At 45.7% G+C, this 23,897-nt stretch overlaps 1 protein-coding gene across 2 annotated transcripts in view; it reads right to left on the bottom strand.

Annotated features, from left to right (window-relative positions):
* Window positions 1–1,211: 1,211 nt before the first annotated feature.
* Window positions 1,212–23,897, bottom strand: part of pxdn (peroxidasin) — a 52,998-nt gene continuing 30,312 nt past the window's right edge. For both annotated transcript variants that reach the window (XM_023951436.1, XM_023951435.1), the window contains 11 exons: window positions 23,686–23,842; window positions 19,029–19,137; window positions 16,696–16,853; window positions 9,704–10,710; window positions 9,133–9,629; window positions 8,904–9,038; window positions 8,594–8,802; window positions 7,530–7,641; window positions 7,207–7,339; window positions 5,349–5,462; window positions 1,212–3,416 (listed from right to left, as the gene is read on the bottom strand). In XM_023951436.1, the coding sequence (XP_023807204.1) occupies window positions 3,276–3,416; window positions 5,349–5,462; window positions 7,207–7,339; window positions 7,530–7,641; window positions 8,594–8,802; window positions 8,904–9,038; window positions 9,133–9,629; window positions 9,704–10,710; window positions 16,696–16,853; window positions 19,029–19,137; window positions 23,686–23,842 (2,772 nt within the window). In that variant the 3' untranslated portion in view covers window positions 1,212–3,275. The remainder of the gene's footprint in view (window positions 3,417–5,348; window positions 5,463–7,206; window positions 7,340–7,529; window positions 7,642–8,593; window positions 8,803–8,903; window positions 9,039–9,132; window positions 9,630–9,703; window positions 10,711–16,695; window positions 16,854–19,028; window positions 19,138–23,685; window positions 23,843–23,897) is intronic.

Genomic DNA, 23,897 nt, shown 5'->3' on the forward strand with positions numbered 1-23,897 from the left:
AACGTTCCAAGTTATGTGGTCATTTTCAAACCAGCATTGAGCTGGAAGTCAAACATTTCAAAACCTCTGACACTCTGGGCTGATACTAAAGAACAAGGTCATGTGAGCTACATGACATAAACATGGAAACACACTAATTTCACCAGTCTGGGTATAATACTTTGGCCATATTTGAACATCTGGATGGTTCAGAGTAGAAGAAGAATGGAATGTGTGGGAATGAGGTAAGGGTAGATGCACCCCCCCCCCCCCCCCTTCATTCACATGGAGTCATATTTCAGTTTTGGAAAACAGGGCAGAAAAAATGCGGGAAGCTCAGACTCCACAGTACGGCTTCAATATAACGGCAAAGAGCAGCCGAGCAGCAGCTGGGGCAACTGTGGCAGTAAAATGCAGGAAGATTTGTTCAGAAAAAAATATGAACTAAGAAAAGCAGGAAAACTGCTTCCTATGGACCCACTCTCCATCTTTTCTGTTCTTTGATTTTCTTGTTGGTCGTTGCTCATTGAAGGTATTTCTATGTCCAAACAAGAGAGATATCTCTATAGGAATGGTTTACTCTTACGAGAAATGGAAAAACAGACCAAATCGATGTCGCATTTTTGTAGTTCCAACGCTGGAGAGACTACGTCTCTCTCTAACCCTCTCCCCACTCCCCCCAGAGGAGATGGGGGAAGTGGCCGGGGAGAGGGAAGTCTGGGCATCTTTGCTTAGACTGCTGCCCCCGCGACCCGGTCCATCCATCCATCATCTGGGACTGGGGCCAGGGGGGTCAGCAGTCTAAGGTAAGATTATAAATAGAAATTCAAACGTTTCAGGATTTTAGTGAAAAAAAAAAAAGGATAAAAAGAAGATGCAATATAATCTGGGAACCGGTCCTGGACAAGAAAACGAATGAATGGATCGATGTAAACAGATTTTAAAAAAATTTTTTATAATCACGACATGGGCCTCTTGTTTTAAATGTTCTTCTTCACTATTTTTGTATAGAAAACAGCTTCAAGTGCTCTAATCTGGTGCAAAGCGTTGCCCTTCATAATAATGTTGGATATAGTCCCCGTTTAAGAATATCAGCAGAATTTAAGCAGAAAATATTTTAGTAAAAAAAAAAAAAGTTTGTTTTCGCTTTCTTATAATATTTGTAACATATTGAAAGTTTAGGCTAAATAATCAGGGATTGAAATATAGTAGAAAATAACAACAAGAAAATACAACATTAAAACATTACCTTTATTGTGAAAAGATTGACACTGTTGGTCAAAATGAGCTTTAACACAAACTGTTGGAGTCCCAAAAGCTGAATGGCTACATTGGCTGCAAACGGAAAACCAGGGTTTGATTCCCAGGGGGCAAAATTAGCTTCATCCAGTGTGGGTCCATGGGCAAGACCCTTCCCACTACTGCCTGGCATGTAGCACGGGGGGTAGTCTGGGTCTTCCTGTGCCGGTCCCCAGCCCGGATAAAATACAGGGGCGAGTCAGGAAGGATATCCGGCGTAAAAACCACCTGTGAGGATCAGTGGAAGCTGGTTGGCTGCGGCGACCCCTGAAGGGATGTGCTGAAAGGTGAACGTCAAATCCTACTTGGTCACAAGTGAACCTTTGAAGTCACAGAAATCTCTAGACTTCAGACCCAACGGATGTTTGCTGAAGGAAGTTTTGTGATAAAACCTGCTGAGGTGAGACGAAGCTAAAGGACCGTTGCAGACGCTATCTCATCTGTTCTGTATCAAGCAGGCACCAACACGCACAAGGCCAAGTCAAGCGTGGCTCTTTATTGTTGGGAGGCATACAACACAGTGCAAACCAATCTTTGGCAAAACTACAACACAACAGTCATGATGGGTATTTCCAACACCGATCACGCTGGGGGTGGAGCCTTTTACTGGCCCTTGGAAATTCTACCAAAAGGAAATGAAAACAGGGATGGCTGAGGAAACTGAAAACAAACAGCAGATGAATCCAAAAGCGGCACAGACTGACTGGATCGGTTTAGCAGAAAAACCTTCTGGCCTGTTTCCTACCGAGAAACCCAAGAACTGGAACATTTGTCCTGACTAACCAGGAGAGAAGATCCAGAAAGGTGAAGGATGCAGGAAAGCTGGACCCAACAGCACTGTGACTCCACAGATCCTGTTGATTTGGGTTGGATGCTCCCTCAGGACATGAAGAGGACAATGCAGAGGAACTCTGACACCCCCGGCACAACCGGGGGCCAAAAAGGAAGACAAACACAAAGCGGGCCAGTGCATGAAGTATGAGTGGTATTTGTCTATATACAGTACATAAGCAGTATGCAGGAGACTACATTCTTCTCCTATTGCAGTCATCAGAGCCTCCTCCCCAAACATCACCCTGGCTCCCCCCCTCTCATATGGCTTCCATTACAGTGGAATGAGGGTCAGAGGGCCGGAGGAGCCTGTTCTCCAACACACGCTCTGCTCAATGACGTCAGGTTCACTGTGGCAGCGGAGCTGGACTCAGAACGCAGAGAAAGAGCAGGTCCACAAACCCCAACCGCCCCCAGAGGAGACCCGGACCGCCGCTGGGGTCACGTGAGCATCCAAACCGTGACAACATGTCTTCTACGTCTGCTAGTTTTGACAAAGCTGGGCAACCAGAGTTTTGGTGTTGGAGGCCGACTATAAAACTGGGATGACGGACGTTTCTTTCACGGCTTTCAGGGAGGGAAAAGAAGAAGAGAGCGCTGTAAAGCCCCGCCTCCCTCCGTCATCAGGAGTTCTCCATCAACACCAGCAGTAATCAGTAGGCGTGTTGCTTTGGTATTGCAAACATTTTTCACATTTTCTTCATACATAAGCATTTTCTAAAAAGGGTCAAAAGTACTTGAACGTGATCTAAAGCACCATGGATGCAAAGATGAATTCAGTCTACCTGTAAAAAGCCTCAGAAGGAGCAAATCTTTCAGATGTGACGCAACAGCAGACATTTACTAAATATGGATTTGTTACCTTACATGAAAAAGATAATACTTTGAAGGTACGTCTTTATATCATAACAAATGAGTATATAGCACCAGTTTTTGGCATCTCTAACCTGAGAATGTGCGACTTCCCTTCCCTGCGTTCTGACGGGATTTGAACGACCATGTTTTCTCTTCTGAGTGCAGCAAACTTCAAAAACACAACCTGTCCTCACAATCCTTAACGTTGTGGAGGAAAATCAGAGGACTCTTGTCTTGGGTCCCCCCAAAGAAGTGTCTGATGAAGGTCTCCCAGAGTTTGCTGGTGGGAAGGGGTGTCTGTCCGTTTGGGGTTATTGTAGCTGGACCTTTGCTTTTGCCTCGTCCGGAGTTGCCTCCTGGGGGCAAACGGGACAGCAGGCCCCTTTTGCTTTGATGGGCTTCCGGCAGGCGACTGGTGGACAGGACTCCACAAAGCAGGTCACCTGGGCGTCCTAAAGGGAGGAGCAGTCAGTTATGCAACCACACAAACAGCACGGCAATGACGCGTGGAGGAACCTTGACAACAGGGCGGTCAGGGACGAGCGCTGATGACTACACATCCTTTTCTTTTGCCTTCGGTACAGATAAGACGTATTTAAGAAGCCCAAATGGGAGAAAAGACTAACCGTCTGAAAAAAAAGGTTTGGAGGCAAAAAACTAAAAACTGTTGAAGTGGGAACGACGATAATCAGTCGCTGCAGAAATGGACGTTTTGGGGCTTTTTTTGTTTTCACAACAGTGACAGAAAAAGCCTGAAGTTGTAATGGTTTTTCTAAAAATGGTCAAATTTTTCAATCATAATTTTCTACTAAAGACAATTTTAAAGCAGCTTTTTCCGTTTATTGAAGTGTAATTTTGTGTAAGTGGATGAAATTCTTTATTAAACTGGGATTTATTTGAAATATGTACTTGTTACTAATATTTAATCTCAACTTCCATTTTCCTCTGAAAATGAATTTGTTTTTTACCCGCCATTATTAGAAACAAACTTTTTTTATTTAGAAAGATCCCTTTGACTAAACACTGGATAGTCAATCAAATCATTTAAATACATCATAACTGTAGGAATTGTGTATTTTGTGCTTTTTTGTTTATTATTCCTATCAACACATCAACTTAATGAGGTCTTAAAAACGAGGCATTTCTTTCTGATTAGATGAATGAGCTCAGATTTCCCAGAAAGAACGTGAACTCTGGACGTCTTTTGGACTCCCACACGTCAGCGAGCGATCTGTTTGAGACTGATGAACTTGATTGGCAGGGACAGCTGGACTTCTGGCATCACTACAACAACCACAGAGCCCAGCAGGCAGACGATTGGTCAGAGGGTTCCATGGGAAGTTTTGCTTTTTCCAAGCGAGCTATAAGTGTTTCCAAAAACCAGCAGATGGGTCCTGAGCGCAGCTCCCCCCCCCCGCCTTTAAAAGACCTGGGTGTGAAAGAAGAGCTGGTACTGAATTTACTACTGGTGTGGTTTTATTGCATGAGTGAGAGAGCTGGTCTCTCGCCTCTTCTCTGCATCAACCATGCTGACATTTACCAGAGACTGCAGCATGACAGAACTTTGAGAGGCACAGAGTTGGGGGGTGGTGGGGGTTCTGCAAAGTTGCAGATGAAGTTGTAGTGTTTAGGAAAAGGTGCAGGAACCTGGAGGGACCGGATCGGAGAAAAGGATCAGAGGATCAGAGGAACGGCCTGGCACACTGTCCAGGGTGAACTCCGGCTTCAGCCAGCAGGAGCTGGCGAGGCTATGGTAACCCAGCGGCCCCAAAAACAAGCAGCTTCAGGAAATGGATGGATGATCAGAGTAAAAACTCAGCTGGGACTGAAGCTTCTTCTGGTTTTTCAGAATGGCCTTTTGCCTCAAGAACAACAACATTCATGCATCTGTCCTTACAAAGTAATACTTCTTGGTTTGATAACTTGCTAAGAAAATTGATTATCTCCCATACACAGTCTAAAGATCTAATTCCAACTGGGACTTTGCAGCAGTTGCTTATCCTTTCTCACCTAAAAGGACCTCAGTTTGATTCTTTCAGGGACATTTTGAACCTCTGATGTCAGAAAACCCATGCAAATGCATTCTTCCTGTTGGCCACTGGATAACAGACCGGATTGAATGATGGGGTTGGGCGTTTATGTTCCTTTACACACTGGAAGGACATTTCAGAAGGAATTATTTCCTTCTACATGGAAATAATTGTGAGGACATGGATTGGCATGGCTGAACTCCAGACCCTAATTTTTTTTTCCAGCTCTTTGGCTTCTTGGGGAGATAGCGGCAGATATATGTCCAACTCAAATAAGAAAAAGATCAACAATGAGGTACAGAAATCCTGCAGGAAAACATTTCCTAGAGCAGGAATCCAAACTGTTGCACGTACTCTGCACTGACACGTGGAGCAGGAGTCGTCCTTCCAGCGTTCCCCATCTTTGCGCTCGCGGCCGTCTCGGTCGGTGCAGTCAGTCCTGCTCAGACGGGATTCAAGTCTTTTAATCTGTTGAAGAAGAAAGAGCGAGCAGTGGGTGAGGATCCTAGCCTCCCACAAACAGCCAGTTCTACATCAGCTGGAGAATAAACGTGTAGGGACAGACAGAAGTGTCTGTTGGTTTTGTTCCACAGTGACCAATAAAAAACATGGATTTCATATTTACTTAAAAATGAACCAATACCTAATCAAATATCAAGTTAGATAGAAGTTCAAGGAATGAAGGAACCCCGAAAAGATAAAACAAGCTAAACTGGAGCAGAAAGACGAACTTCTGTGTTCTCTGAGTGCTGTCTGCATAACAGTCCATGAATAGTTCTTATTGTGGAGGATCTGATCCATCGGGAGTCTGACGATGGACACCTGAGGCACACCTCTCTTCATGGAGAGATTTACAGTCATCAATGGAATCTCTCCCTCTAAGATATGAAGGAACCAAGTGTGAAGAGTTCCTGATGAATCTTTTTTCCAGCCTGTCTAGACGGCTTCAGGCTTCCTGCGGCAGAAAGATGGATGTCGTCTCGGTGGAAACGCTTCGAAACTTCAGCTTTCTGTTGACACGCTCCTGCTGCTCTTCTAATGCAGACACACCTTCAGTTAAGTGGAAAGAAACTCTCTTTACATCAAAATGCTAAACGCATCAAGCAGGAGTCTGAACACAGACTGAAAACAGCTGCCATAGCAACAGCTGCAGTTCTGACTTGGCATCACCGCGGGGGGAGGCGGGGTCACAAGGCACAACAGAGCTCTGGTTTAATGCCACTGCATCACACTACAGCGGTGAACCTCTGTTCGAACCTTTGAGAATCCACAGAGAGGTACATCACATCCCATTCAGAAATCCAAGATTCAGTGTGATTTTATGGAAGAGTTTTGCTGAAATCCTCAACATCAGTGAGAAAATAAGTCAAAGAAATCTGAAAAGGTTTTTGTTTTATGCTCCAAAAGAAAACATTTTAATTTATGGTTGTCACCCACAGCATGTCAACCATTGGTTCAAAGGAATAGTTTATAATAATAATAATAATAATAATAATAATAATAATAATAATAATAATAATAATAATATTAATGGATTAGATTTATCTGCTTTTCCAGACGCTCAAAGTTTGTCCAATGTGTCCATCATCCATTCATACTTGGTGAGGGTAAATACTGATGTAGCCCCACAGGGAAAGTGGGCATGTCTGTTAGCCTGAGGGCGGAGCTGGCAGCACAGACTCTACCTGGAAGGGGCGGTTCCTCACTTTGTGATGTCACAATGTGAGGACCCGCTTGTTTTCGTGAATTGGGAGGGGCTGGTACTCAGAGAGCAGGTTTTTAGAGGAATGCTCAGAGATGAGTGAACAGATCAGAATAGCACTTCAGGATTGTTTATAGTAAGGGAAGGACATTATAAAACACTAAAAAAAGTGAATATTGCATGATATAGGCCCTTTAAACAAAAGAGAAAAATGTGAAAACGATTATGTCTGTTTGTGTATAAAGTGTTTAGCTGTGGCTGCCAGTTCCCGCCTACGGCCCCTCTGACCATCATGGGACATTCATGCACATTCACACACCAGTGGAACAACACTATAGGCATGGCTATAACTCATCAATAAGCTGACAACATTGTTTACTGTTGCAGCAGCTAAGTATTTGTTATTTTTGTCTAGTCACAGTTCTTTATCACATCATAAACGTCCTCATATGAACTCTTTGTGAAAGCCGACAATACCAGACTAGTTTGAGGTTGTAAATGCTAACACACCTGCTTTCGTAAGCTGCTGATAGTCTTCTGCATGTCTGTGACAAAGTCCTGGAAGTCACCAACTGAAGGTTCGGTGGTTTTTATGGAGGTCACGCTAACATTTTGCAGACTTTTTCCAGCTTCTTCCACTAAACTGCAAAGACAAAGAACAGATGATTAAACTATGACACTTCTATAATCCTCACCTAGATTCATGTGCAACAAGCCTGTATGTAAACCATAAACCAAACTGTGGCACAGAAGGCATAAAGTAGTCTTAGAGTGTTAGTGATGTAGTGCTGGTTAGTCTGAAGGCACAACAGGATCCTGATTGAGACGATTACCGTTTCTCCTGGATGCGGTGGGCGGGGCTCTCTTCCCTGTAGCTGTGCTCGGCTGATCTGCGCCCCCTGAAGTGGTAGGACAGTGCGTTGAACTGACCCTTGGTTCTGCAGTCTAGTGAATCAAAGACAACACTACTGCTCACTAACAAAAACAAGAATGAAGCAGGAACACAAGCAGAGTTTCACAGCACTTTAAACAACATGCTACGTCTAACAGCGTTTTTTTATGAGGACCAACAGAAGAATTTGTCTTTTCTGGCTGAACGCAACCATAAGGACGGTAAATGCAGAGTTCTGTCAGGAAGGGCATCCAATGGAAAACCCAGGCAGAACTTTGACTCTGGAACACGAGGTCCAGTCCTGTATGAAAGTTCAAGAACGGCCATCGGGGGGGGGGGGGTACCGAGCGAGAAAATGAAGACTTAGAGCAGAAAGCTTGAATGTAAAGAAAACTAGAGAGTTGATGGAAAAACTGAAGGTGTGGGGCTTTCAGGGAGGGGTTGAAACAGACTTTGGGAGGTCAAGGTCTTAAAGATGAATGAGGTAAACGTTAGGAAGAAGCAGCAAAGATCAGGGAGGGAGAAGTAGGGAAGACAGCAGGTTGGAACGGGTGGAGGAAGGTGTGTCATCAAGAATGAAAGGAACGGTGGAGCAGACTGTGGTGAGAGCAGCCATGTTGTTGGTTTAGAGACAGGAAGCAGAGCTGGAGGCAGCAGAGATGAAGATGCTGAAGTTCCCTTTGACCAGGATGGATCATTGAGTCCATCAGAGGAACAGATCATGGATGTTCTGGAGATCCATGCAGGGAAGCAGATGGAGGAACAGTGATGATGATGATGGTGAACGGATGCTATGGTTGGGGAAGAAAGAGGTTAATGGATGAAGGAGGTTGGCGTGAGCGAGAAGAGGGTAGAGGAGAGGGCTACAGAGAGGCGGATAACTTGCTGCAGCGACCTCCAAAGGGCGGAGTCAAACATGTTGCTACTGAAGTTGATTTGACTTTTATGGGGTTAGAACTGGTTTTGAAGAACATCGTAGAATCCAACATGGTGAAAGTTCCTCACCTTCACAGCAGTCCTGCCACATGCGCAGGTCAATGTGAGGGATGTCGTCACAGCTGCCAAATCCATGAGGCAGTTCAGCCACCATAAACACATCTGATTGGACGCGAGTGATGTTGTCTCCATTGTCGCACAGAACCCGAGCCAGAGAGGCCTGCTTTAGCTGGGTCAGCTGGGATGGAGTAAACACACCTGGGTTTTCGTACCAAAACCTGTCCAAAGCCAAAGAGACGTAGTTGACAAAAGTTCATTTCTTTTTAGAGACAGATTTTCCCTACATTGGATTTATTTTGTGGGTGTGGCTTCAGCATACCGGTCACCGTTCCGGACGAGCTTGAATTGTGTTGTAAGCAAACACATCAGGGTGGGACCCAACCTGCTACCAGGAATGATGTCTTCTGCCATCAGGGCTGGGAACAGGTCGATGTTTTGTGGAGTGCCATAAAGCCTGCCATGAAGACGGTGACTCGTTCAATAAAACTCTGCGCATTGGGGTTTCTTTTTATTATTTCATTAGTGATTTCAAAAACAGAGAAACTCACCTCTGTAGCTTTTCTCTGATAATGGGATTCTTGATCTCGTTCTTCAAATCATCAAACGTCTGGGCGGAGCTTAGGTTACAGAACGTCCTGTAGTCGTTGTACGGAGGAATTCCATGATCCCGCCCTCGCTGAACATTCATGGCAGCCAGGTCCAGGGCCACAGCGTGGGCCATTGAAAACAGCCGTTCTGTCAGCTCTGTGTTCAGAAGCTGAGTGGAAACCCGCATTTTGCCGGGAACCCCAAAGAGGCCACGCAGAAGAGGGTCGATGCCTCCCTCGTTTACAATACGGAAGGGGGAGAAAAAGGCCTTGTGCAGAGAAATGTGCCCCTGGGGGATTGGTTGGAAGTGCTCATTTAAGCGGTAGAGAATGGGGTTGATGAGGGTGTGTCCAAAGCGGAAAGCAGCTGTAGCAAACGCATTGAAAATGCCAGCATTAACATTGGGGTCATAACTCTTGTATGGTCCCAACATCTTCATACCGACCTCACCCAGAATCTAGGAGAAAAGACACGTTTCAATAAACACACCAACACCAGTGAAAAGTGGGACCCGGACCGCAGAGACGTTACCTTTGGCAGCCAGTGGCTGTAGGTGATGTGCTGCATTTGGGCTCCCACTATCTTCCTGGCCTCGTGATATATTGTGTCTCCATCCCAGTGAGGATTTAACCTCAGCAGCTCGGTGGCTATGCGGTTGTGTTCTCTGAACCACACCGTGTGCATTGCAGTCAAAGCTAGTTGCTCATTGGCTCGATGGTCGCCTGCCAGAAAACATGGGATGGGACTTTCATTTTCATCCCTCATGCACTCAGTTGGGGGACCTGGGGAAAATGGTAAAAGGGGTTTCCCTGTTCGCTGAATGATGCCTTGACGGAGCAGTCCCCTTTGGCTAGCCAAGTCACGGATTTCCTCGGACTCGTGCCGTGAGCTACCATAGACGTTTGAGGCATCGATATAAGACGTGATTTGGTTTATTTGCTCTCTTGGATAAACACTGTTCATTAGAAGAGAAGTCATGCCGCTGCCACACACTGGACTGGATCGCACAAAGAACATGCAGCGGGCACCAGTTCGCAGCTGGCGCTGGTCATTGGGCGGAAACTGGATTGGAAAGCATGGGGGGTCGTTCGTGCAGACCTGAGCACAGAGCTGGCCGTCCGAAAAACGGGACTGACTCAGGGCCACCACTGTTGAGTCCAAGTCATGGTCCAGGAACTGACCCCACTGCATCAGCATGTGAGTGTAGCGGTCATCAGGAGTAATGGTCTCCGTTCCAATCATTGTGGTTGATACCAGCCTTGGCAAAGGCAACCTGTAGCCATTCTGCAGCCGGTCGGTGGCGCCTCTCGGCAGGTTAAACCCGTTATCATAGACAGATTTTAGGAGGCGCTCAAACGCAGTGAGAGAAGCTCCCCACATGGGGTGCTGAAGGTTGTTGCAGGTGCCGTCGTGGCTGCGGTACTTCTGGTGGAAGCAAATGTCCGAGCAGTTGTTTATGCGGCGATGTGCTGTGCATCCAGACAAGTTGGCGATCATGTCCAGAAAGCGGGGCGACACCAGGTCATTGTAGCGAAATGCTGTGGAGAAAAAGGAGAGTTCAGTGTCTTTATAATGTGAATCAAATGAAACCTTGGTTATATGTTTAAAATAAAACGACTAAAAACTGGTAGATAATTAGATATCACCTAAAATTTGGAGGAATGACTGTCCATGTCAGTAAAACATATTTGTTTATGTCTCAGTTTTCTTCAGAATAAAACAGAATAGAATAAACCTTTACTGATCCCACAGCTCTATTAAAAACAGCTGATAGATTAAGGTTTATTGATCCCTTCATGCTGTATGTCGGTACTTCGCATTGTACCATTCAATCCAGGACTTCCCTTGATGTAACGCCACCTTGAAGGAAGAAATATGAAGAATATTTTTTAAATAGGCCTATGCCAATTGGAAATAAGGTCAGGCACCAAAAGGTTAGTGTTGTGACGAATGTGTGATGGTGAAAAGTGGTGCATTACTGTCCTTCAGAGAAAAAAACAAAACATCCCTTTCATATTTGAAGAGTGCAAGAATTATTAGGAAACATCTTTTAAATTGTTTTTTATAGCTACTAAATGCTAAATAATGTTTACTGCTTCTGGCTAAAAGAGTGGAAAAGCATCTTTCAGGACTCCCAACAGACACAGTGCATCTAATTTAGGCATGTCAATGCATTTCTCTGTGTCCCAGGTGGATCCCAGGTGGATGTAAATAGAGAAGAAGATCCAGGGAGCTTGAGATCTACTCTGGAGAGGATAAATGTCAGCTACAGCAAGACAAGTTATCTGTGTGTAAATGAGAGGGACTGGAGTAGGCGTGAGCGTCCCCGAGATGACAGGGAGCAGAGGTGAGGAAGTTCTTGGGGTCAACAGTTCAGAGCAACAGAGAGGTGAGGAGGCGTGTCCAAGCAGGTTAAAACAGGTGGAGGAAGGTTTCAGGTGTGATGTGTGACCAAGGTGACCAAGCTCAGTGGCCTTGTGGAAGAGTGTCCGCCCTGTGACTGGAAGGTTGGGTGTTCAAATCTAGGCAGAGTCATACCAAAGACTAAAAATGGGACCCAATGCCTCCCTGCTTGACACTCAGCATTAAGGAGTAGGATTGGGGGTTAAGCCACCAAATGCGCAGCTGTGTCTGCAGCTCCCCCCTCCCCCAGGGGATGGGCAAATGCAGAGAACAAATTTCACTCACCTAGGTGTGTGACAGATAATGGTACTTTAAAAGAGTGAAAGAAAAGGTGAAGAAGAGCAGCCATGTTGTTGGCTTAGAGACAGGAAGCAGAGCTGGAGGCAGCAGAGATGAAGATGCTGAGCTTCTCTTTGACCAGAATGGATCATTGAGTCCATCAGAGGAACAGACCATAGATCTTCCGGAGATCCATGCAGGGAAGCAGATGGAGGAACAGTGATGATGATGATGGTGAAAGGATGTTATGGTTGAAGAGGAAAGAGAGGAAGACCATCCTCTTTCACTGCATAGGGAGTGGAGGAGGACAGGGTTTGGGTGGAGGTGGATAATTCCCTCTAGTGACCACTAAAAGAAGAAGCCAATAGGTATAAAAAGCCGAAGTGGTAGTTTCTAAAAATGACTTTTGGCTGAACCAAACTCAATGTTACCGTCACAAATACAAATGTCACGATGGGGAGGCATCGGGAGAATATTCAAGATTTCATGCCGCCACCAGATTTTTGGAAAATTATTGACGTAGTCATAAACGTAGACGGCTGCAGTCAGTCAGGCGGGGATGACGCCATCACGAACTTGGGCGACACCTGCGGGTGGTTGCTCTGATTGGACGATGTGTAAACGTCTCCGTACGGCGACTGTCCAGACCAAGTACCACCAGTGGCCTGGTAGCCAAGGGGTATAAAAAAAAGCAGGCGATTCAGCACTATTGGTCATTCGCAACTCAGATTTTGAGCACACATTCTAGTCAATTTACAAATTGACACATTTTTAGACAAGATACCTCCCAAGAAACCCAGCAAGGGCAACCTCCCAGCACCCAAAAAAACAAAGGTCCCAGCGGTCCAACCACAGCAGGAGTCTTCATCAGATGAGGAGCATCAAAGCCGTCTCCCCATTTGGACCAACGGGGGATGGGATCACCAAGTTGGCATCCCTTCATCCCCGGCCCATGTTAACAGCCCTCATTGAGTGCCCGCACAGCTACCGTGCAATTTCTAAACATCGAACAGTGGGAACGCAGCACGGGGGAAGGGGGGTGGTTGGAGTCTGAAATCAGCTGATCATCAGACAATCTTGGGGACCTAGGAGACCCTCCTATCAGTCAACTATTGTACTGCTGTCTTCCTGCCACCTATCAGTCACTGGACTGCCACCGCGCAGCTTCCAAATGTACCCTGGTGGCCACTGCTGGATGTTAAGACATCGTCTGGTCGCTGTAAAATCCGAACTTTTCCCTAGAACCTCCCCGGCCACAGCTGTGCGTAGAAATGTGGCGCAGCGCGTCCACCTTGTGAATTTTCCAAAAAAACTTGCTTTTAGGTCGCCGTGCGGTGACATTCGACATGTATGACCATAGCATACGGATAGCATTTACTTTTAAACTATATAACCATCCTCTCTGAATCTCTATGGTCTTCTGGCTTGAATTTAGAAAAGTGCCACACGATCAGCAGGTCGTTGGCAGAAGTAACACATAACTCTCTGTCCACCAAGAGCTAACTTTCTAAATCCAGCATCATCCATCATCAGAACTTGTGATGGGGAAAAATGACAAACCAAGAACAAATCCAGAGATTTTTTCATGTATACATCTGAAAACACAGAAGTAAAATGCTTCCACAAACACACATTCAAATCTTTATTACTGTTCCTGCAAACACAGTTCATAAAATGTCCCCACTGTTTAAAGTTTGTCCAATTACTCTCCTGCAGTTTAACGGTAGACTAATAAAAAGCGGTTTACAGGGTCTTGGTCAGGGACTCCATGATTACGTCTCTGTCCCTCAGGCCATTCTGAAAAGGTGGCAGACAGATGGAGGGCGGCAACTTTGCCAACAGCTGCAAATGACAGCACAGTCATTGGCAATGATTGTGTCACAATACTTTAGATGAAGTTTACTGAATCCACAGAGATAGGACTAGGGGTGTAACCATGACTTGATTGATCCAACCACATCAATCTGTCTGACGCAAACTGTTAATCCAATTGATGTAAACCATTAAAAAATCTGTAAAAATACCATCAAGATTGAGGTACAGCAGGTTTATGTTCCCATAGGGTAAACCGACCAATCACAGCCGACAACATGGATCAGTCCATCATTCCAGTCCAATGTGTGGACAGACTTTGAATAAAGTCATGTGACCATCCAGTGTCTAGAATGTTCTAATAATGTTCCCTTTGGATTCTTTGGATGTGGAAAAACAACAGTGGTGAACTTTAGGAAACTAATATGTGAATGGATTTGACATTCATGCTAGTTTACTTGTTTGGACACATATTTCATTTAAACTTGATGATCTGGAAGAAATCCAAGAATCTGGAAAACTGTTCAGTAGCAGGAATTTCTCACTGCTGGAAGTTAAGATGAAGGTGATCTGGATCCACTTTAGGACAGAGAATCGGATCGTTCTAAATGAATGAAACATTACAGTCATACATGAAACCCATGAATGTTCAATGGGCCTTTTCTAGTTGTTTAAAAAATAAAAATAAAAAGCTGGATTTCTTCACATTAGCAAAATAAGTTGTCCACCAAGTATAAACCATTAGGCAACGGTTTATAAATGGCAGTACGTATAAAACTGGGAGGAAAAACAGGAAATGACTGATGCTTTACACAGCTGTCCCAAATAATTACACTTTGTGGCCGATTAAAACTAGATTTACATGGGTCTGGGGAACCCACAAAAAGAAAATTCGCCAAAAGATTCTGGTACAGAAACCTGACAAATGCCTGGAACCAAAACACGTGTGTTCTTCATGCAGCTGATCATCACTGGACGTGTCGTAGTGTGTTTTCCAGGTTGTGAAGACCAGAGGGAAATGCAGGAATGAGAGTTTCTCTTAGGTTTTGCTGAGGGCCGTGTCTCACAGCCGCTACGTAGATTACATCATACATAAATCCACGTGGAAAAGTGAGAACAGTTGTGTTCTTTACGAGAATGTTCACATATCAGGAATGAACCACAATAAAACCACAGAGGAAGTACGAACAAACACGCAGAGAACAAGTAAACCAATGTAGAACATATACCGTGTGATTATTGTGCTGTTACTATACAATTCAGTACTGATTCATGTTTCAATTAGGTAATCTTAACGTGATATGTGCTCCATATACACGATATACAACTTTTACATCAGTGGTTCATGCGTAGAAAGTCTGTTTGTGAAAAGTCTACAACTGAATTTCCCTACGGGGATTAATAAAGTTGATCATAGTCTTAAATGTTCGTGGAACGGTCGCGGAAAGACACAAATTTGTGTATGCATCTCACCAAAATCATCACACACAATTGCATAAGAGTTACGTAATTGCATATAAACCACATAAAATATGCATAGACTGCATAATTCTCAACCATCCAAAAATTCTGAAGAGCTCAAAACCAATTTCAGGTGCAGACCAGTTGGCAGAAACCCTAAAGGGACATCTGCACATCGACGGACACTTCTGGATGACATAGGCTACGTTCACACTGCAGGGCTTAATGCTCAATTCTGATTTTTTTTTGAAAAAATCCGATTTTTTTGCAAGACCGTTCACATTTCCAAGTAATTCCGAACGCTTGTGATCTACAGTGTGACCGTGAAACGACAACAGTGTTGTCAACAGCGAAGCTCTTTTTTCATTAATAAATTTATTTTCACAAAATGAGCCAGCACAATAACAATCTTCTCATTTTTAAGAAGGCATTGGAGCCAGGATCATCTGTACCCACTGTTGTGGAATGGGAATGTGTATGTGTTGAGGGCGCGCGCGTTTGTGTAAGGGACAGGAGAAGAGCGCGTGCAGCCGGAGAGAATTGGGGGGGGGGGGGGGGGGGCAGTGTGGGCGCGCATTTATGTTGTGTGTTACAGAGGAAGGAGAACGGTAATAGAAGAAGGTTTCCCCCAGAAGAACTGCTATTGATTCTTTATTAACCCGCTCTGGAGAATCCTGGAGAATCTAAGGGTCAGAACAGGGAGGAGGAAGAGGAGGAGGATCCGCCTTGGGTCTTCCGCGCTTCTGACCACGGTCGGAAAGGGGAGAAAGAAAAAAAAGTAATCACGGGAAATGTTCAACACCACGCTCGGCCGTTTAGCTGGAATTATTTTCAAAAACCGACCGGTTGCGATAAGAGCCCTGGAGTTTGGCCTGAATAGAGCTGTCACCCCAAATATTAATACAATTGGTGACCTCGCTTCCCTTCCACTGACTGGTCTCTGCAGCATCGTCCGCCATGGCTGCTGTTTACGTTCTCGTTCCCGCTTATTTCAACGACGTTTGTTGCATATTGATGACGTACGATTCGGATTCAGGTGGCCTGGGCGGTCAGACAGCGGTCGCAATTGAAGAGATCGTATACGTTTCGGATTCAGGACGGCATACCCAAGTGGGCTGGGTCGCATTTGAAAAGATCGGATCTGTGTCGTACAGACTGTCATTAAAATATCGGAATTGGGTCGCATAGGGGTAAAAAAAAAAATCGGAATTGGGTAGTTTCAGCCTGCAGTATGAACGTAGCCATAGATCATGAATCACCAAAGACCGAAATGTAGTATGTGGAAAATAAACATGGTGTCTGTGTGACACGGCCTCTACATTAGAGTGGAAGCAGGCCAATTCAATATAGAGCACTCAAGTTTAAAAACTGCAGTACAGAACCAGAACCTTGTCTGAAAATATTGCCGTTTCTTGTTCAAACTGTGTTTCTTTCCACAGTTTTATCTGAAGTTCTGGCAACTATCTGTTGTTATTGTCAGATACTAAACTTTGACTTTCCCCAAAAACTGTTAGTCATTCAGATACACAAACATCCGTAACGAAAAGAAAGGAACTGGTGAGGCTCACCGGTGCCGTTGGTGTCCACCATGAGACCGCGGTTGACATGGTTCTGGATGAGCAGAAGCGTTTGTTCAAATATCTCCCCGGCCCGGGCCTGCTCCACAGTGTATGGATCACGTGGATATCGGAAAAGAGCCAGCAGCTCTCCTGGAGTACGAGGCTGGCTGAACAGAGGACATCAGGAAGTAGAGTAAGGGGCGGAGCCAAACAAAGGGTCAACAAGAAGGTTTTCCTATGAAATTCAGATAATTAGATGGACTATTAACTTAAATTTGCCTTGTTTTTATCATTTCTTCTTGTTTTTGTCTCTTAGCCCATCTCCAAAGCTCAGTCTATAAACATTCATGTTTCTCCATCAAACTACTCATGTTTGACTTCTACACGTCAAACAAAGCAGCAGATGTTTGCAACACTTCCTCATTAACCAAGCTGAAATCCAGATGCAAGCAAAGCTGAGGAACCGGGAATGGAATCCTTCCTTCAAAAAGAACAACGAGCTTCGCATCATCTGTCACAACACTACGCTGGATTCATTTGAGGCTAAAGAAGAGTTTCAGGGAGCCACAAAAACCAAAAGATGATTGCAATGTGGTCGAAACTGTTTGTGTAGCCAGCATTCACCACACCGTGTCGGACTGCCAAAAGAAACACATTTATTCATCATCATCTTCCGTTTTGTCCCTTTAGGGGTCACGGGGCTGCTGGAGCCTATCCCGGCCATTCGTGGGAGAAGGCGGGGGACATCCTGGACAGGTCGCCAGTCTGTCTCAGGGCCACAATCACACACCCAGGGGCAATTTTGAGAAACCAATGAACCTCTGGAGCATGTTTTTAGACGGTGGGAGGAATCCGGAGGAAACCCACGCATGCACAGGAGAACACGGGGAGAACATGCAAACTCCACACAGAAAGGTCCCCCACTGGTGATCTGGTCCAGCCAGGACTTGAACCAGGGGCCTTCTTGCTGCGAGGCTAGAGCGCTAAGCACTGCTCCACATGCATGTCAACTGAATAAACACACAGGTGTCGTGTTTGGGGTCAGGCATGAGGCAGCACAGAACAGTGGTCTCTGCATTCTGTGGGTTGAATTGTGGATCAAATCTGGCTCACCTCCCGGTCGCCACAAACACGTCTGTACAGTTCATGTCATCAGAACATTCCACGTGGATCCATTACACTAATGTTGTTTTGCATTATTTTATGAACCCAGTGAGCCTGAAAAACAAGGAGAACGGCAGACGTGCAGCTGCACACGCCCAAGCAAAGAGTTCATTTACATTCATGTTTGAAATCCATTTTACTTTGGGTTTTTTAGATAAACAAAGTGAATCGTTGGTGTTTGCATCGTTTTAAGTTTTCATGACAATATTTTCACTTTTACTGCAATTGAACATCAACTACAAATGTTGATGATCCGCCTTCTTTACTGCTACTAATCTACATCAGCCCTAAGAAAAAACACAACCGTCAGTCTCTAGGTGAAAGGTCATTGAGAGAGGTCATTTTCTTTATGAGAATAACATTGGAAATTATTTTAGCCAAAAGAAAAAAGAATCTGCACTGAGAGAACTTTCCTTTCCTTACTCTGTTATTTTTATCAGAATTTAATCAAAGGTGAGATGAGACACTTTCAAATGATCCAATGGCGTGGAGTGGGGGTGCAGCGGACCACCAAACTCACGGTTTCAGAGTCACGGTTCAGATCATTTTATTTTGTTACAGCAGTAAAAAGGAAAAAAGGACAAAAAAAGGATAAAAGACTAAAGTAGATATTTGGAGAAGCTTCAAAACAACATGACGTACTTCAAAATACATATATATGCATACACACAAATATATTTATATTTCATCCCAAAATGTTCTATTTATAGAAGCCAATCATTCCAGACTGCCACAGTTCCAGACAGCTAGTCATCAAACTGGGTCACAGAGAGACGGCGGTTCTGCTGAACGCCGCCGTCAGTCATGTCCTGGGAGAGTCTCTGAATGATGTCATGACCCCAGACATGAACATGTGTGATGCTCATCCATGCGGCTCTTCAAAATAAATAGACCTGATCTCATCATTTAGAAACCGCTGACAGAAGCTCCTCCCACAAGCGGTTTATTAACACACTTTGGACAAGCGTCGAGCAGCGGCTTTGATGCATTTAAAGAAAGAGCGTGCTCGTTTTTTTGATGCACGAATGGCGTTGGTGTAAACGCACAATTATTTGAAATGAAGGGTGTGTGGATCTGTGATCAGTGCGGATCACGGATACACCATGATCCATGGCTGCACTAGCGTGGACAGTGCTGGTGGATCCTGTCTGTGTGGCTGCTGTGCAGGCTCCTCCTACCCGTCAAATAGCCGCCTCCTCGTGGATTCTATAGCGCTGTCCACGTCACGGATGGCCTGCTCGATGGACGTGCTCACGAAGGTGTCGCCCTCTCTGCTGACTGCAGGCACTGCCAGAAAACACGCAACGCAAAGATTAAAGTGGACAAAACACTTCAAATCAAGTTTTTCTGATTGTTCCAGTCCAGTTCCATCAATCAAAGCATCACTACAGTCCAACAACATCTGTACATTAAAGACTTTAAGATGAGATAAGATAAAACAGAAGTACAAACAGCAAACGGAAAATAACTAAGTAAAAAAATACACAGCAGAAGGAGCCGTAGAAGAATAAAGAACAACTGAAAATAACAACAGATTATAAAATAAGTCAAACGAATGAATGAAAAACAAAACACCCGAGGGTCCGTAGTGTGTCACTGTAACACGGTGTTGTACAGTCTGATGGCTGTGGGGAGGAATGACCTGCAGTAGCTCCTTCTTGAACTGTGGGTGTAATAGTCTCATGCTGAAGGAGCTGGTCAGCGCCTCTAGAGTTTGGTGTAGGGGGTGGGAGGGGGTATCCATGATGGATGTTAGCTTAGGCAACATCCTCCTGTCCGCCACCTCCTCCACGGACTCTAGTGTGCAAACCAGGACAGAGCCGGCCTTCCTAACCAGTTTGTTAAGCCTCCTGTCTCTGCCTGTACTGCCCCCCGCCCAGCACACAACTCCATAAAGGACCACTGAGGCCACCACAGTGTCATAAAAGGTCCTGAGCAACTGTCTGCACACGCCAAAAGACCTAAATCTCCTCAGCAGGTGAAGGCGACTCCTTTAGGCCCTTCCTTTACAGAGCATCCATATTATTGGTCCAGTCCAGTCTGTTGTTCAGGTGAACACCCAGGTATTTAAAAGTGAGTGTCCACAAACTCAATGTCTGAGCCCAGGATGTTCACTGGTGACTGTGGTGGTGAGGACCTCCTGAAGTCCAGGACCAGCTCCTTTGTCTTGCTGGTGTTAAGCAGCAGGTGGTTAACTTCACACCAGCCCACAAAGTCAGAGATGACCCCCAATGTACTCCTGCTCGTCCCCCCGACACACAGCCCACAATGGCACTGTCATCTGAGAACTTCTGCAGGTGACAGTGGTGGGAGTCGTAGGTGAAGTCTGATGTGTACAGGGTAAACAGGAATGGGGAGAGCACAGTCCCTTGAGGTGCCCCCGTGCTGCAGACCACCACATCAGACACACAGACACACAGCCTCACAAACCGTGGTCTGTCTGTGAGGCTGTTGATGGTCCAGGCAGTGAGATGTTGGTCCACGCCTGGAACTCCAGCTTCCTCCTCAGCAGTGATGGCTGAATTGTGTTGAAAGCACTGGAGAAATCCAAAAACATGACTCTCACAGTGCTCCCAGGGGACTCCAGGTGAGACAGGGCCTGATGCTGTAGGTAGATGATGGCGTCATCCACCCCGATGCCTGGTCGATATGCAAACTGCAGCGGGTCCAGTCCTGAGCTCACCTGGGTGTGGAGGTGGCTGAGGATGATCCTCTCCATAGCCTTCATCAGGTGGGAGGTCAAGGCGACAGGTCTGAAGTGGTTCGGTTCTGTAGGACGAGGTACTTTTGGAACCGGAACCAGGCAGGAAGTCCTCCAGAGGACTGGTACCTTCTACAGTCTGAGGCTCATATTAAATATGAACATCATCACCTCACAGGGCTGGTCTGGACACTCCCTGAAGAGCCTGGAGGTGATGTTGTCGGGGCCTGTTGCCTTCTTTAAAGCAGCAACTAAAACTATTTATAAAGTCAAATAAGAAAGTATGATGCACAGTAGAATACTGATAAGACAGACAGTCCTCTGCACGGACGTCCTGTCAGGTACCCATCAGCCCAGGCCGGACTGAGATGCCACTGGTCAGCAGACGGTGCCTCTGCATCAGCGTCCGTTCACGGCACTCACAGGAAGCTGCGTTGATCATTTAGGGCTCGTGCTTCTTGAAGTCACTCTCCTCTCTGTGGCGTTCAGGGCCAGATTGTTGTTTTAGACACTGGATCTCTAACCTCTTCTCTGTACACCTGCCAAGCCCTGCTCGTGGGCTGTGGTTAGGTTACTGTCAGTGACTTTGACTAATGTGAAGCAGTTTCTGTCTCTTACAAACACTAAAGGCGTTCATCATTCATCCAGCTAACGCTCTGAGCTGCAGCCTTAGGTACAGTAGGTCCACCACCACACAGGATTCTGGACCCCACCACAGTGACCAGTGTCCCACTGCGACCATCTTCTGACCTGATTTCAAAGCGTTCCCAGTGGTCTTTTAGTTATGATAATGACGCTGCATTTAGGTGGAATCTAAGAACCTGTGTGGTTTTCTAGGACAATTTCTGCAGAGCGGCAGGAGGTCATCAGAAATTCACCTCTGAGTTGTGGACGGGACTGTTGCCGTGAAAGTGAGGCTTCCCCTCATTTCCCATCTTCTCTTTGTTTACACTTAATCCTGCAATCTTACAGCCCCCCAAGCTAACATTAGCGATGCAACAGAAATGGCAGCAACATCAGATCTATCCATCCGTCCAGTTTGGATCCAGATTCCAGGAAAACAAAGATGTTCATGGATCTATTGGTCTGCAGGTGGATGATCAGAAAGGGGCAGAGCAGGGAGAATTTGGCACCACCCATTTCTGTTGCTGCAGTTTTCATCTTCATCATTCATTCATTTTCTTAACCGTTTTTCCCTTTTTGGGTCACGGGGCTGCCGGAGCCTATCCCGGCCACTTGTGGGCGAAGGTAGGGGACAACCTGGACAGGACTGGTAAAGCCGCTACACAAGCGGCTTTACCAACATCGCAGAGCCAACCCAAGTGGACCTGAGTCTGCAGTACATCTCCACCTGAAGGCCACAAACCAAACCAGTTCCACCTGAGTCGTTAACCGCTGAAAGAGACGACCATTTGGAGAGGGAGTCACTGACTCCCCAACCCCCAGCTGAGGACAAAGGACTATTAACGACCCGAAACCACGTAGGCTAAGTGGACAACACCTCCAGTTTCAGGTCTGACTCCTCCCCCATGAGCGCATATATACCAGCTCTTAGACCAGCTATTTCAGAATTGACAAAGCCTCTTGGATAAGAGGTGAAACGTCTTCCAACTTTAAAACCAAGTCCAGATGACATCCCCTAAAACTACTACAATTAACCTATGAAGCATGTTTTTGGACGGTGGGAGGAAGCCGGAGACCCTGGAGAGAACCCACACATACATGGGGAGAACATGTTAACTCCACACAGAAAGGTCCCCCGTTGATGTAGTTTTTCACATTCCCCAGCCGGGACTTGAACCGGAGGCCTTCTTGCTGTGAGGCAAGAGCGCTAACCACTGTGCCACCGTGCAGCAGTTTTCATCTTAATTCTCTTTATCTACGTCGTCCATCATGAGAAAAATATTACGAGAACAAGTTAAAACACCAAAAACCCCATTTTCACTGGAGTGGGTCTTTAACAACTTAAAACTCAGAACTGCTCTCTCTCTTTCTCTCATTTAATCTACTATATTGTTTTCACCTGTGTGCATCAAATGCTATCATGGCAAAGTGACGTGATGCAGGACTGAAAGCTGCTTCTGTCCACTGGACACCAAATCACAGCAAAAGGCTGGTCTCAGAGGTAGAGCATTGTCTGAACTTACAGACATCATCATACATGTACATTCTTATCCAACTTTCCGTCTTCCTGTTCCTTTCAAACCCTGACTGTCAGAAAACCCTCCACCTCTATGTGGGTTAGGGCAGCGGCAATCATGGACGGTTTATTTCAATTAAGTGGAAGCTCATACGTTTGAAACTACAAAACCTGTTGCTGCTTTTCTGCATTTTTTCTCAACGAGGAAGAAACGGCGGTTGCCATGGATACGCAACAATACTCCGGGGTGTCATATGACCTTTGTTTGCAGACATTGCCGTGCTCAGAGTTGTCCTGAGAGCTCTCCTTAGCAAACAGAGGAACAGATCTGGGCTCAGAGGAGCCGATGAGCTTCTGGCTCTGGATGCTGCTGGAAGTCGGAGATCAAACATTCTGACCCGCCGTAACGCTTAGCAGAGCACACAGTTCCAGGTCTCTGAGCTCAGCATCTCCACTGTTCCTCCTGTGTGCGCCCATTGATAAATATAGTTTTTTCTTTAATATTCAGTTGAACCCCAATTCAAAATTCATTTCTGCATTTGAATCGTTTCATTTTCAGTAACATCTACTGCATCGTTTTGTCACTTTCAAGTTATTTGAGTGACAATAGGGTTTCCTTCATCCGCTACTTTGATGCTGGACTGTCAGGTACGAGGGTTGTTGATGGACCCACACGGTTCCAAGGTAAGGGGTTTATTAACATAACAGGAAGTGCTGCTGAGCAGGGAAACCAAACAGACCTAAGTGTAGGCTAACCAGGAAAACAGGAAGAAGACGTATGGACCAGCACAGAGACAGACAGATGTACAAACAGGACTGACGAGACACAGGTGAGAACGATCAGGGGAGATTAGGGACCAGGAGAGTCAAACTAAAAAACAAAGACAAGCAGGAAACCTTCAAAATAAAACAGGAAGCAGAACTCTAACCATAACATGAACCGTTTGCACAGACTCCTCCCTCCAAAGGTGGAAACTCTAAAAGCGTCCCTTACCAGTGACAGTCAGGACCATGCCAGCAACCTGGTAGCCTATAGGGTTGCGGGCTGTACACTCGTAGCGTCCAGCATCTGCCGTGCCCGCGTCCCTCACCTCCAGGAAGCCCTCAGGACTGATGTGGAACTTTCCACTTTCTGTCACCTGTACTCCATCCTAAAGCAAAGAAACAAAGATGCACTGAGCCCAAATCCTTTCCCCGATGTGACCT

This window comes from Oryzias latipes, chromosome 22 (genome assembly GCF_002234675.1).
Source record: "Oryzias latipes chromosome 22, ASM223467v1".
NCBI lineage: Eukaryota > Metazoa > Chordata > Actinopteri > Beloniformes > Adrianichthyidae > Oryzias > Oryzias latipes.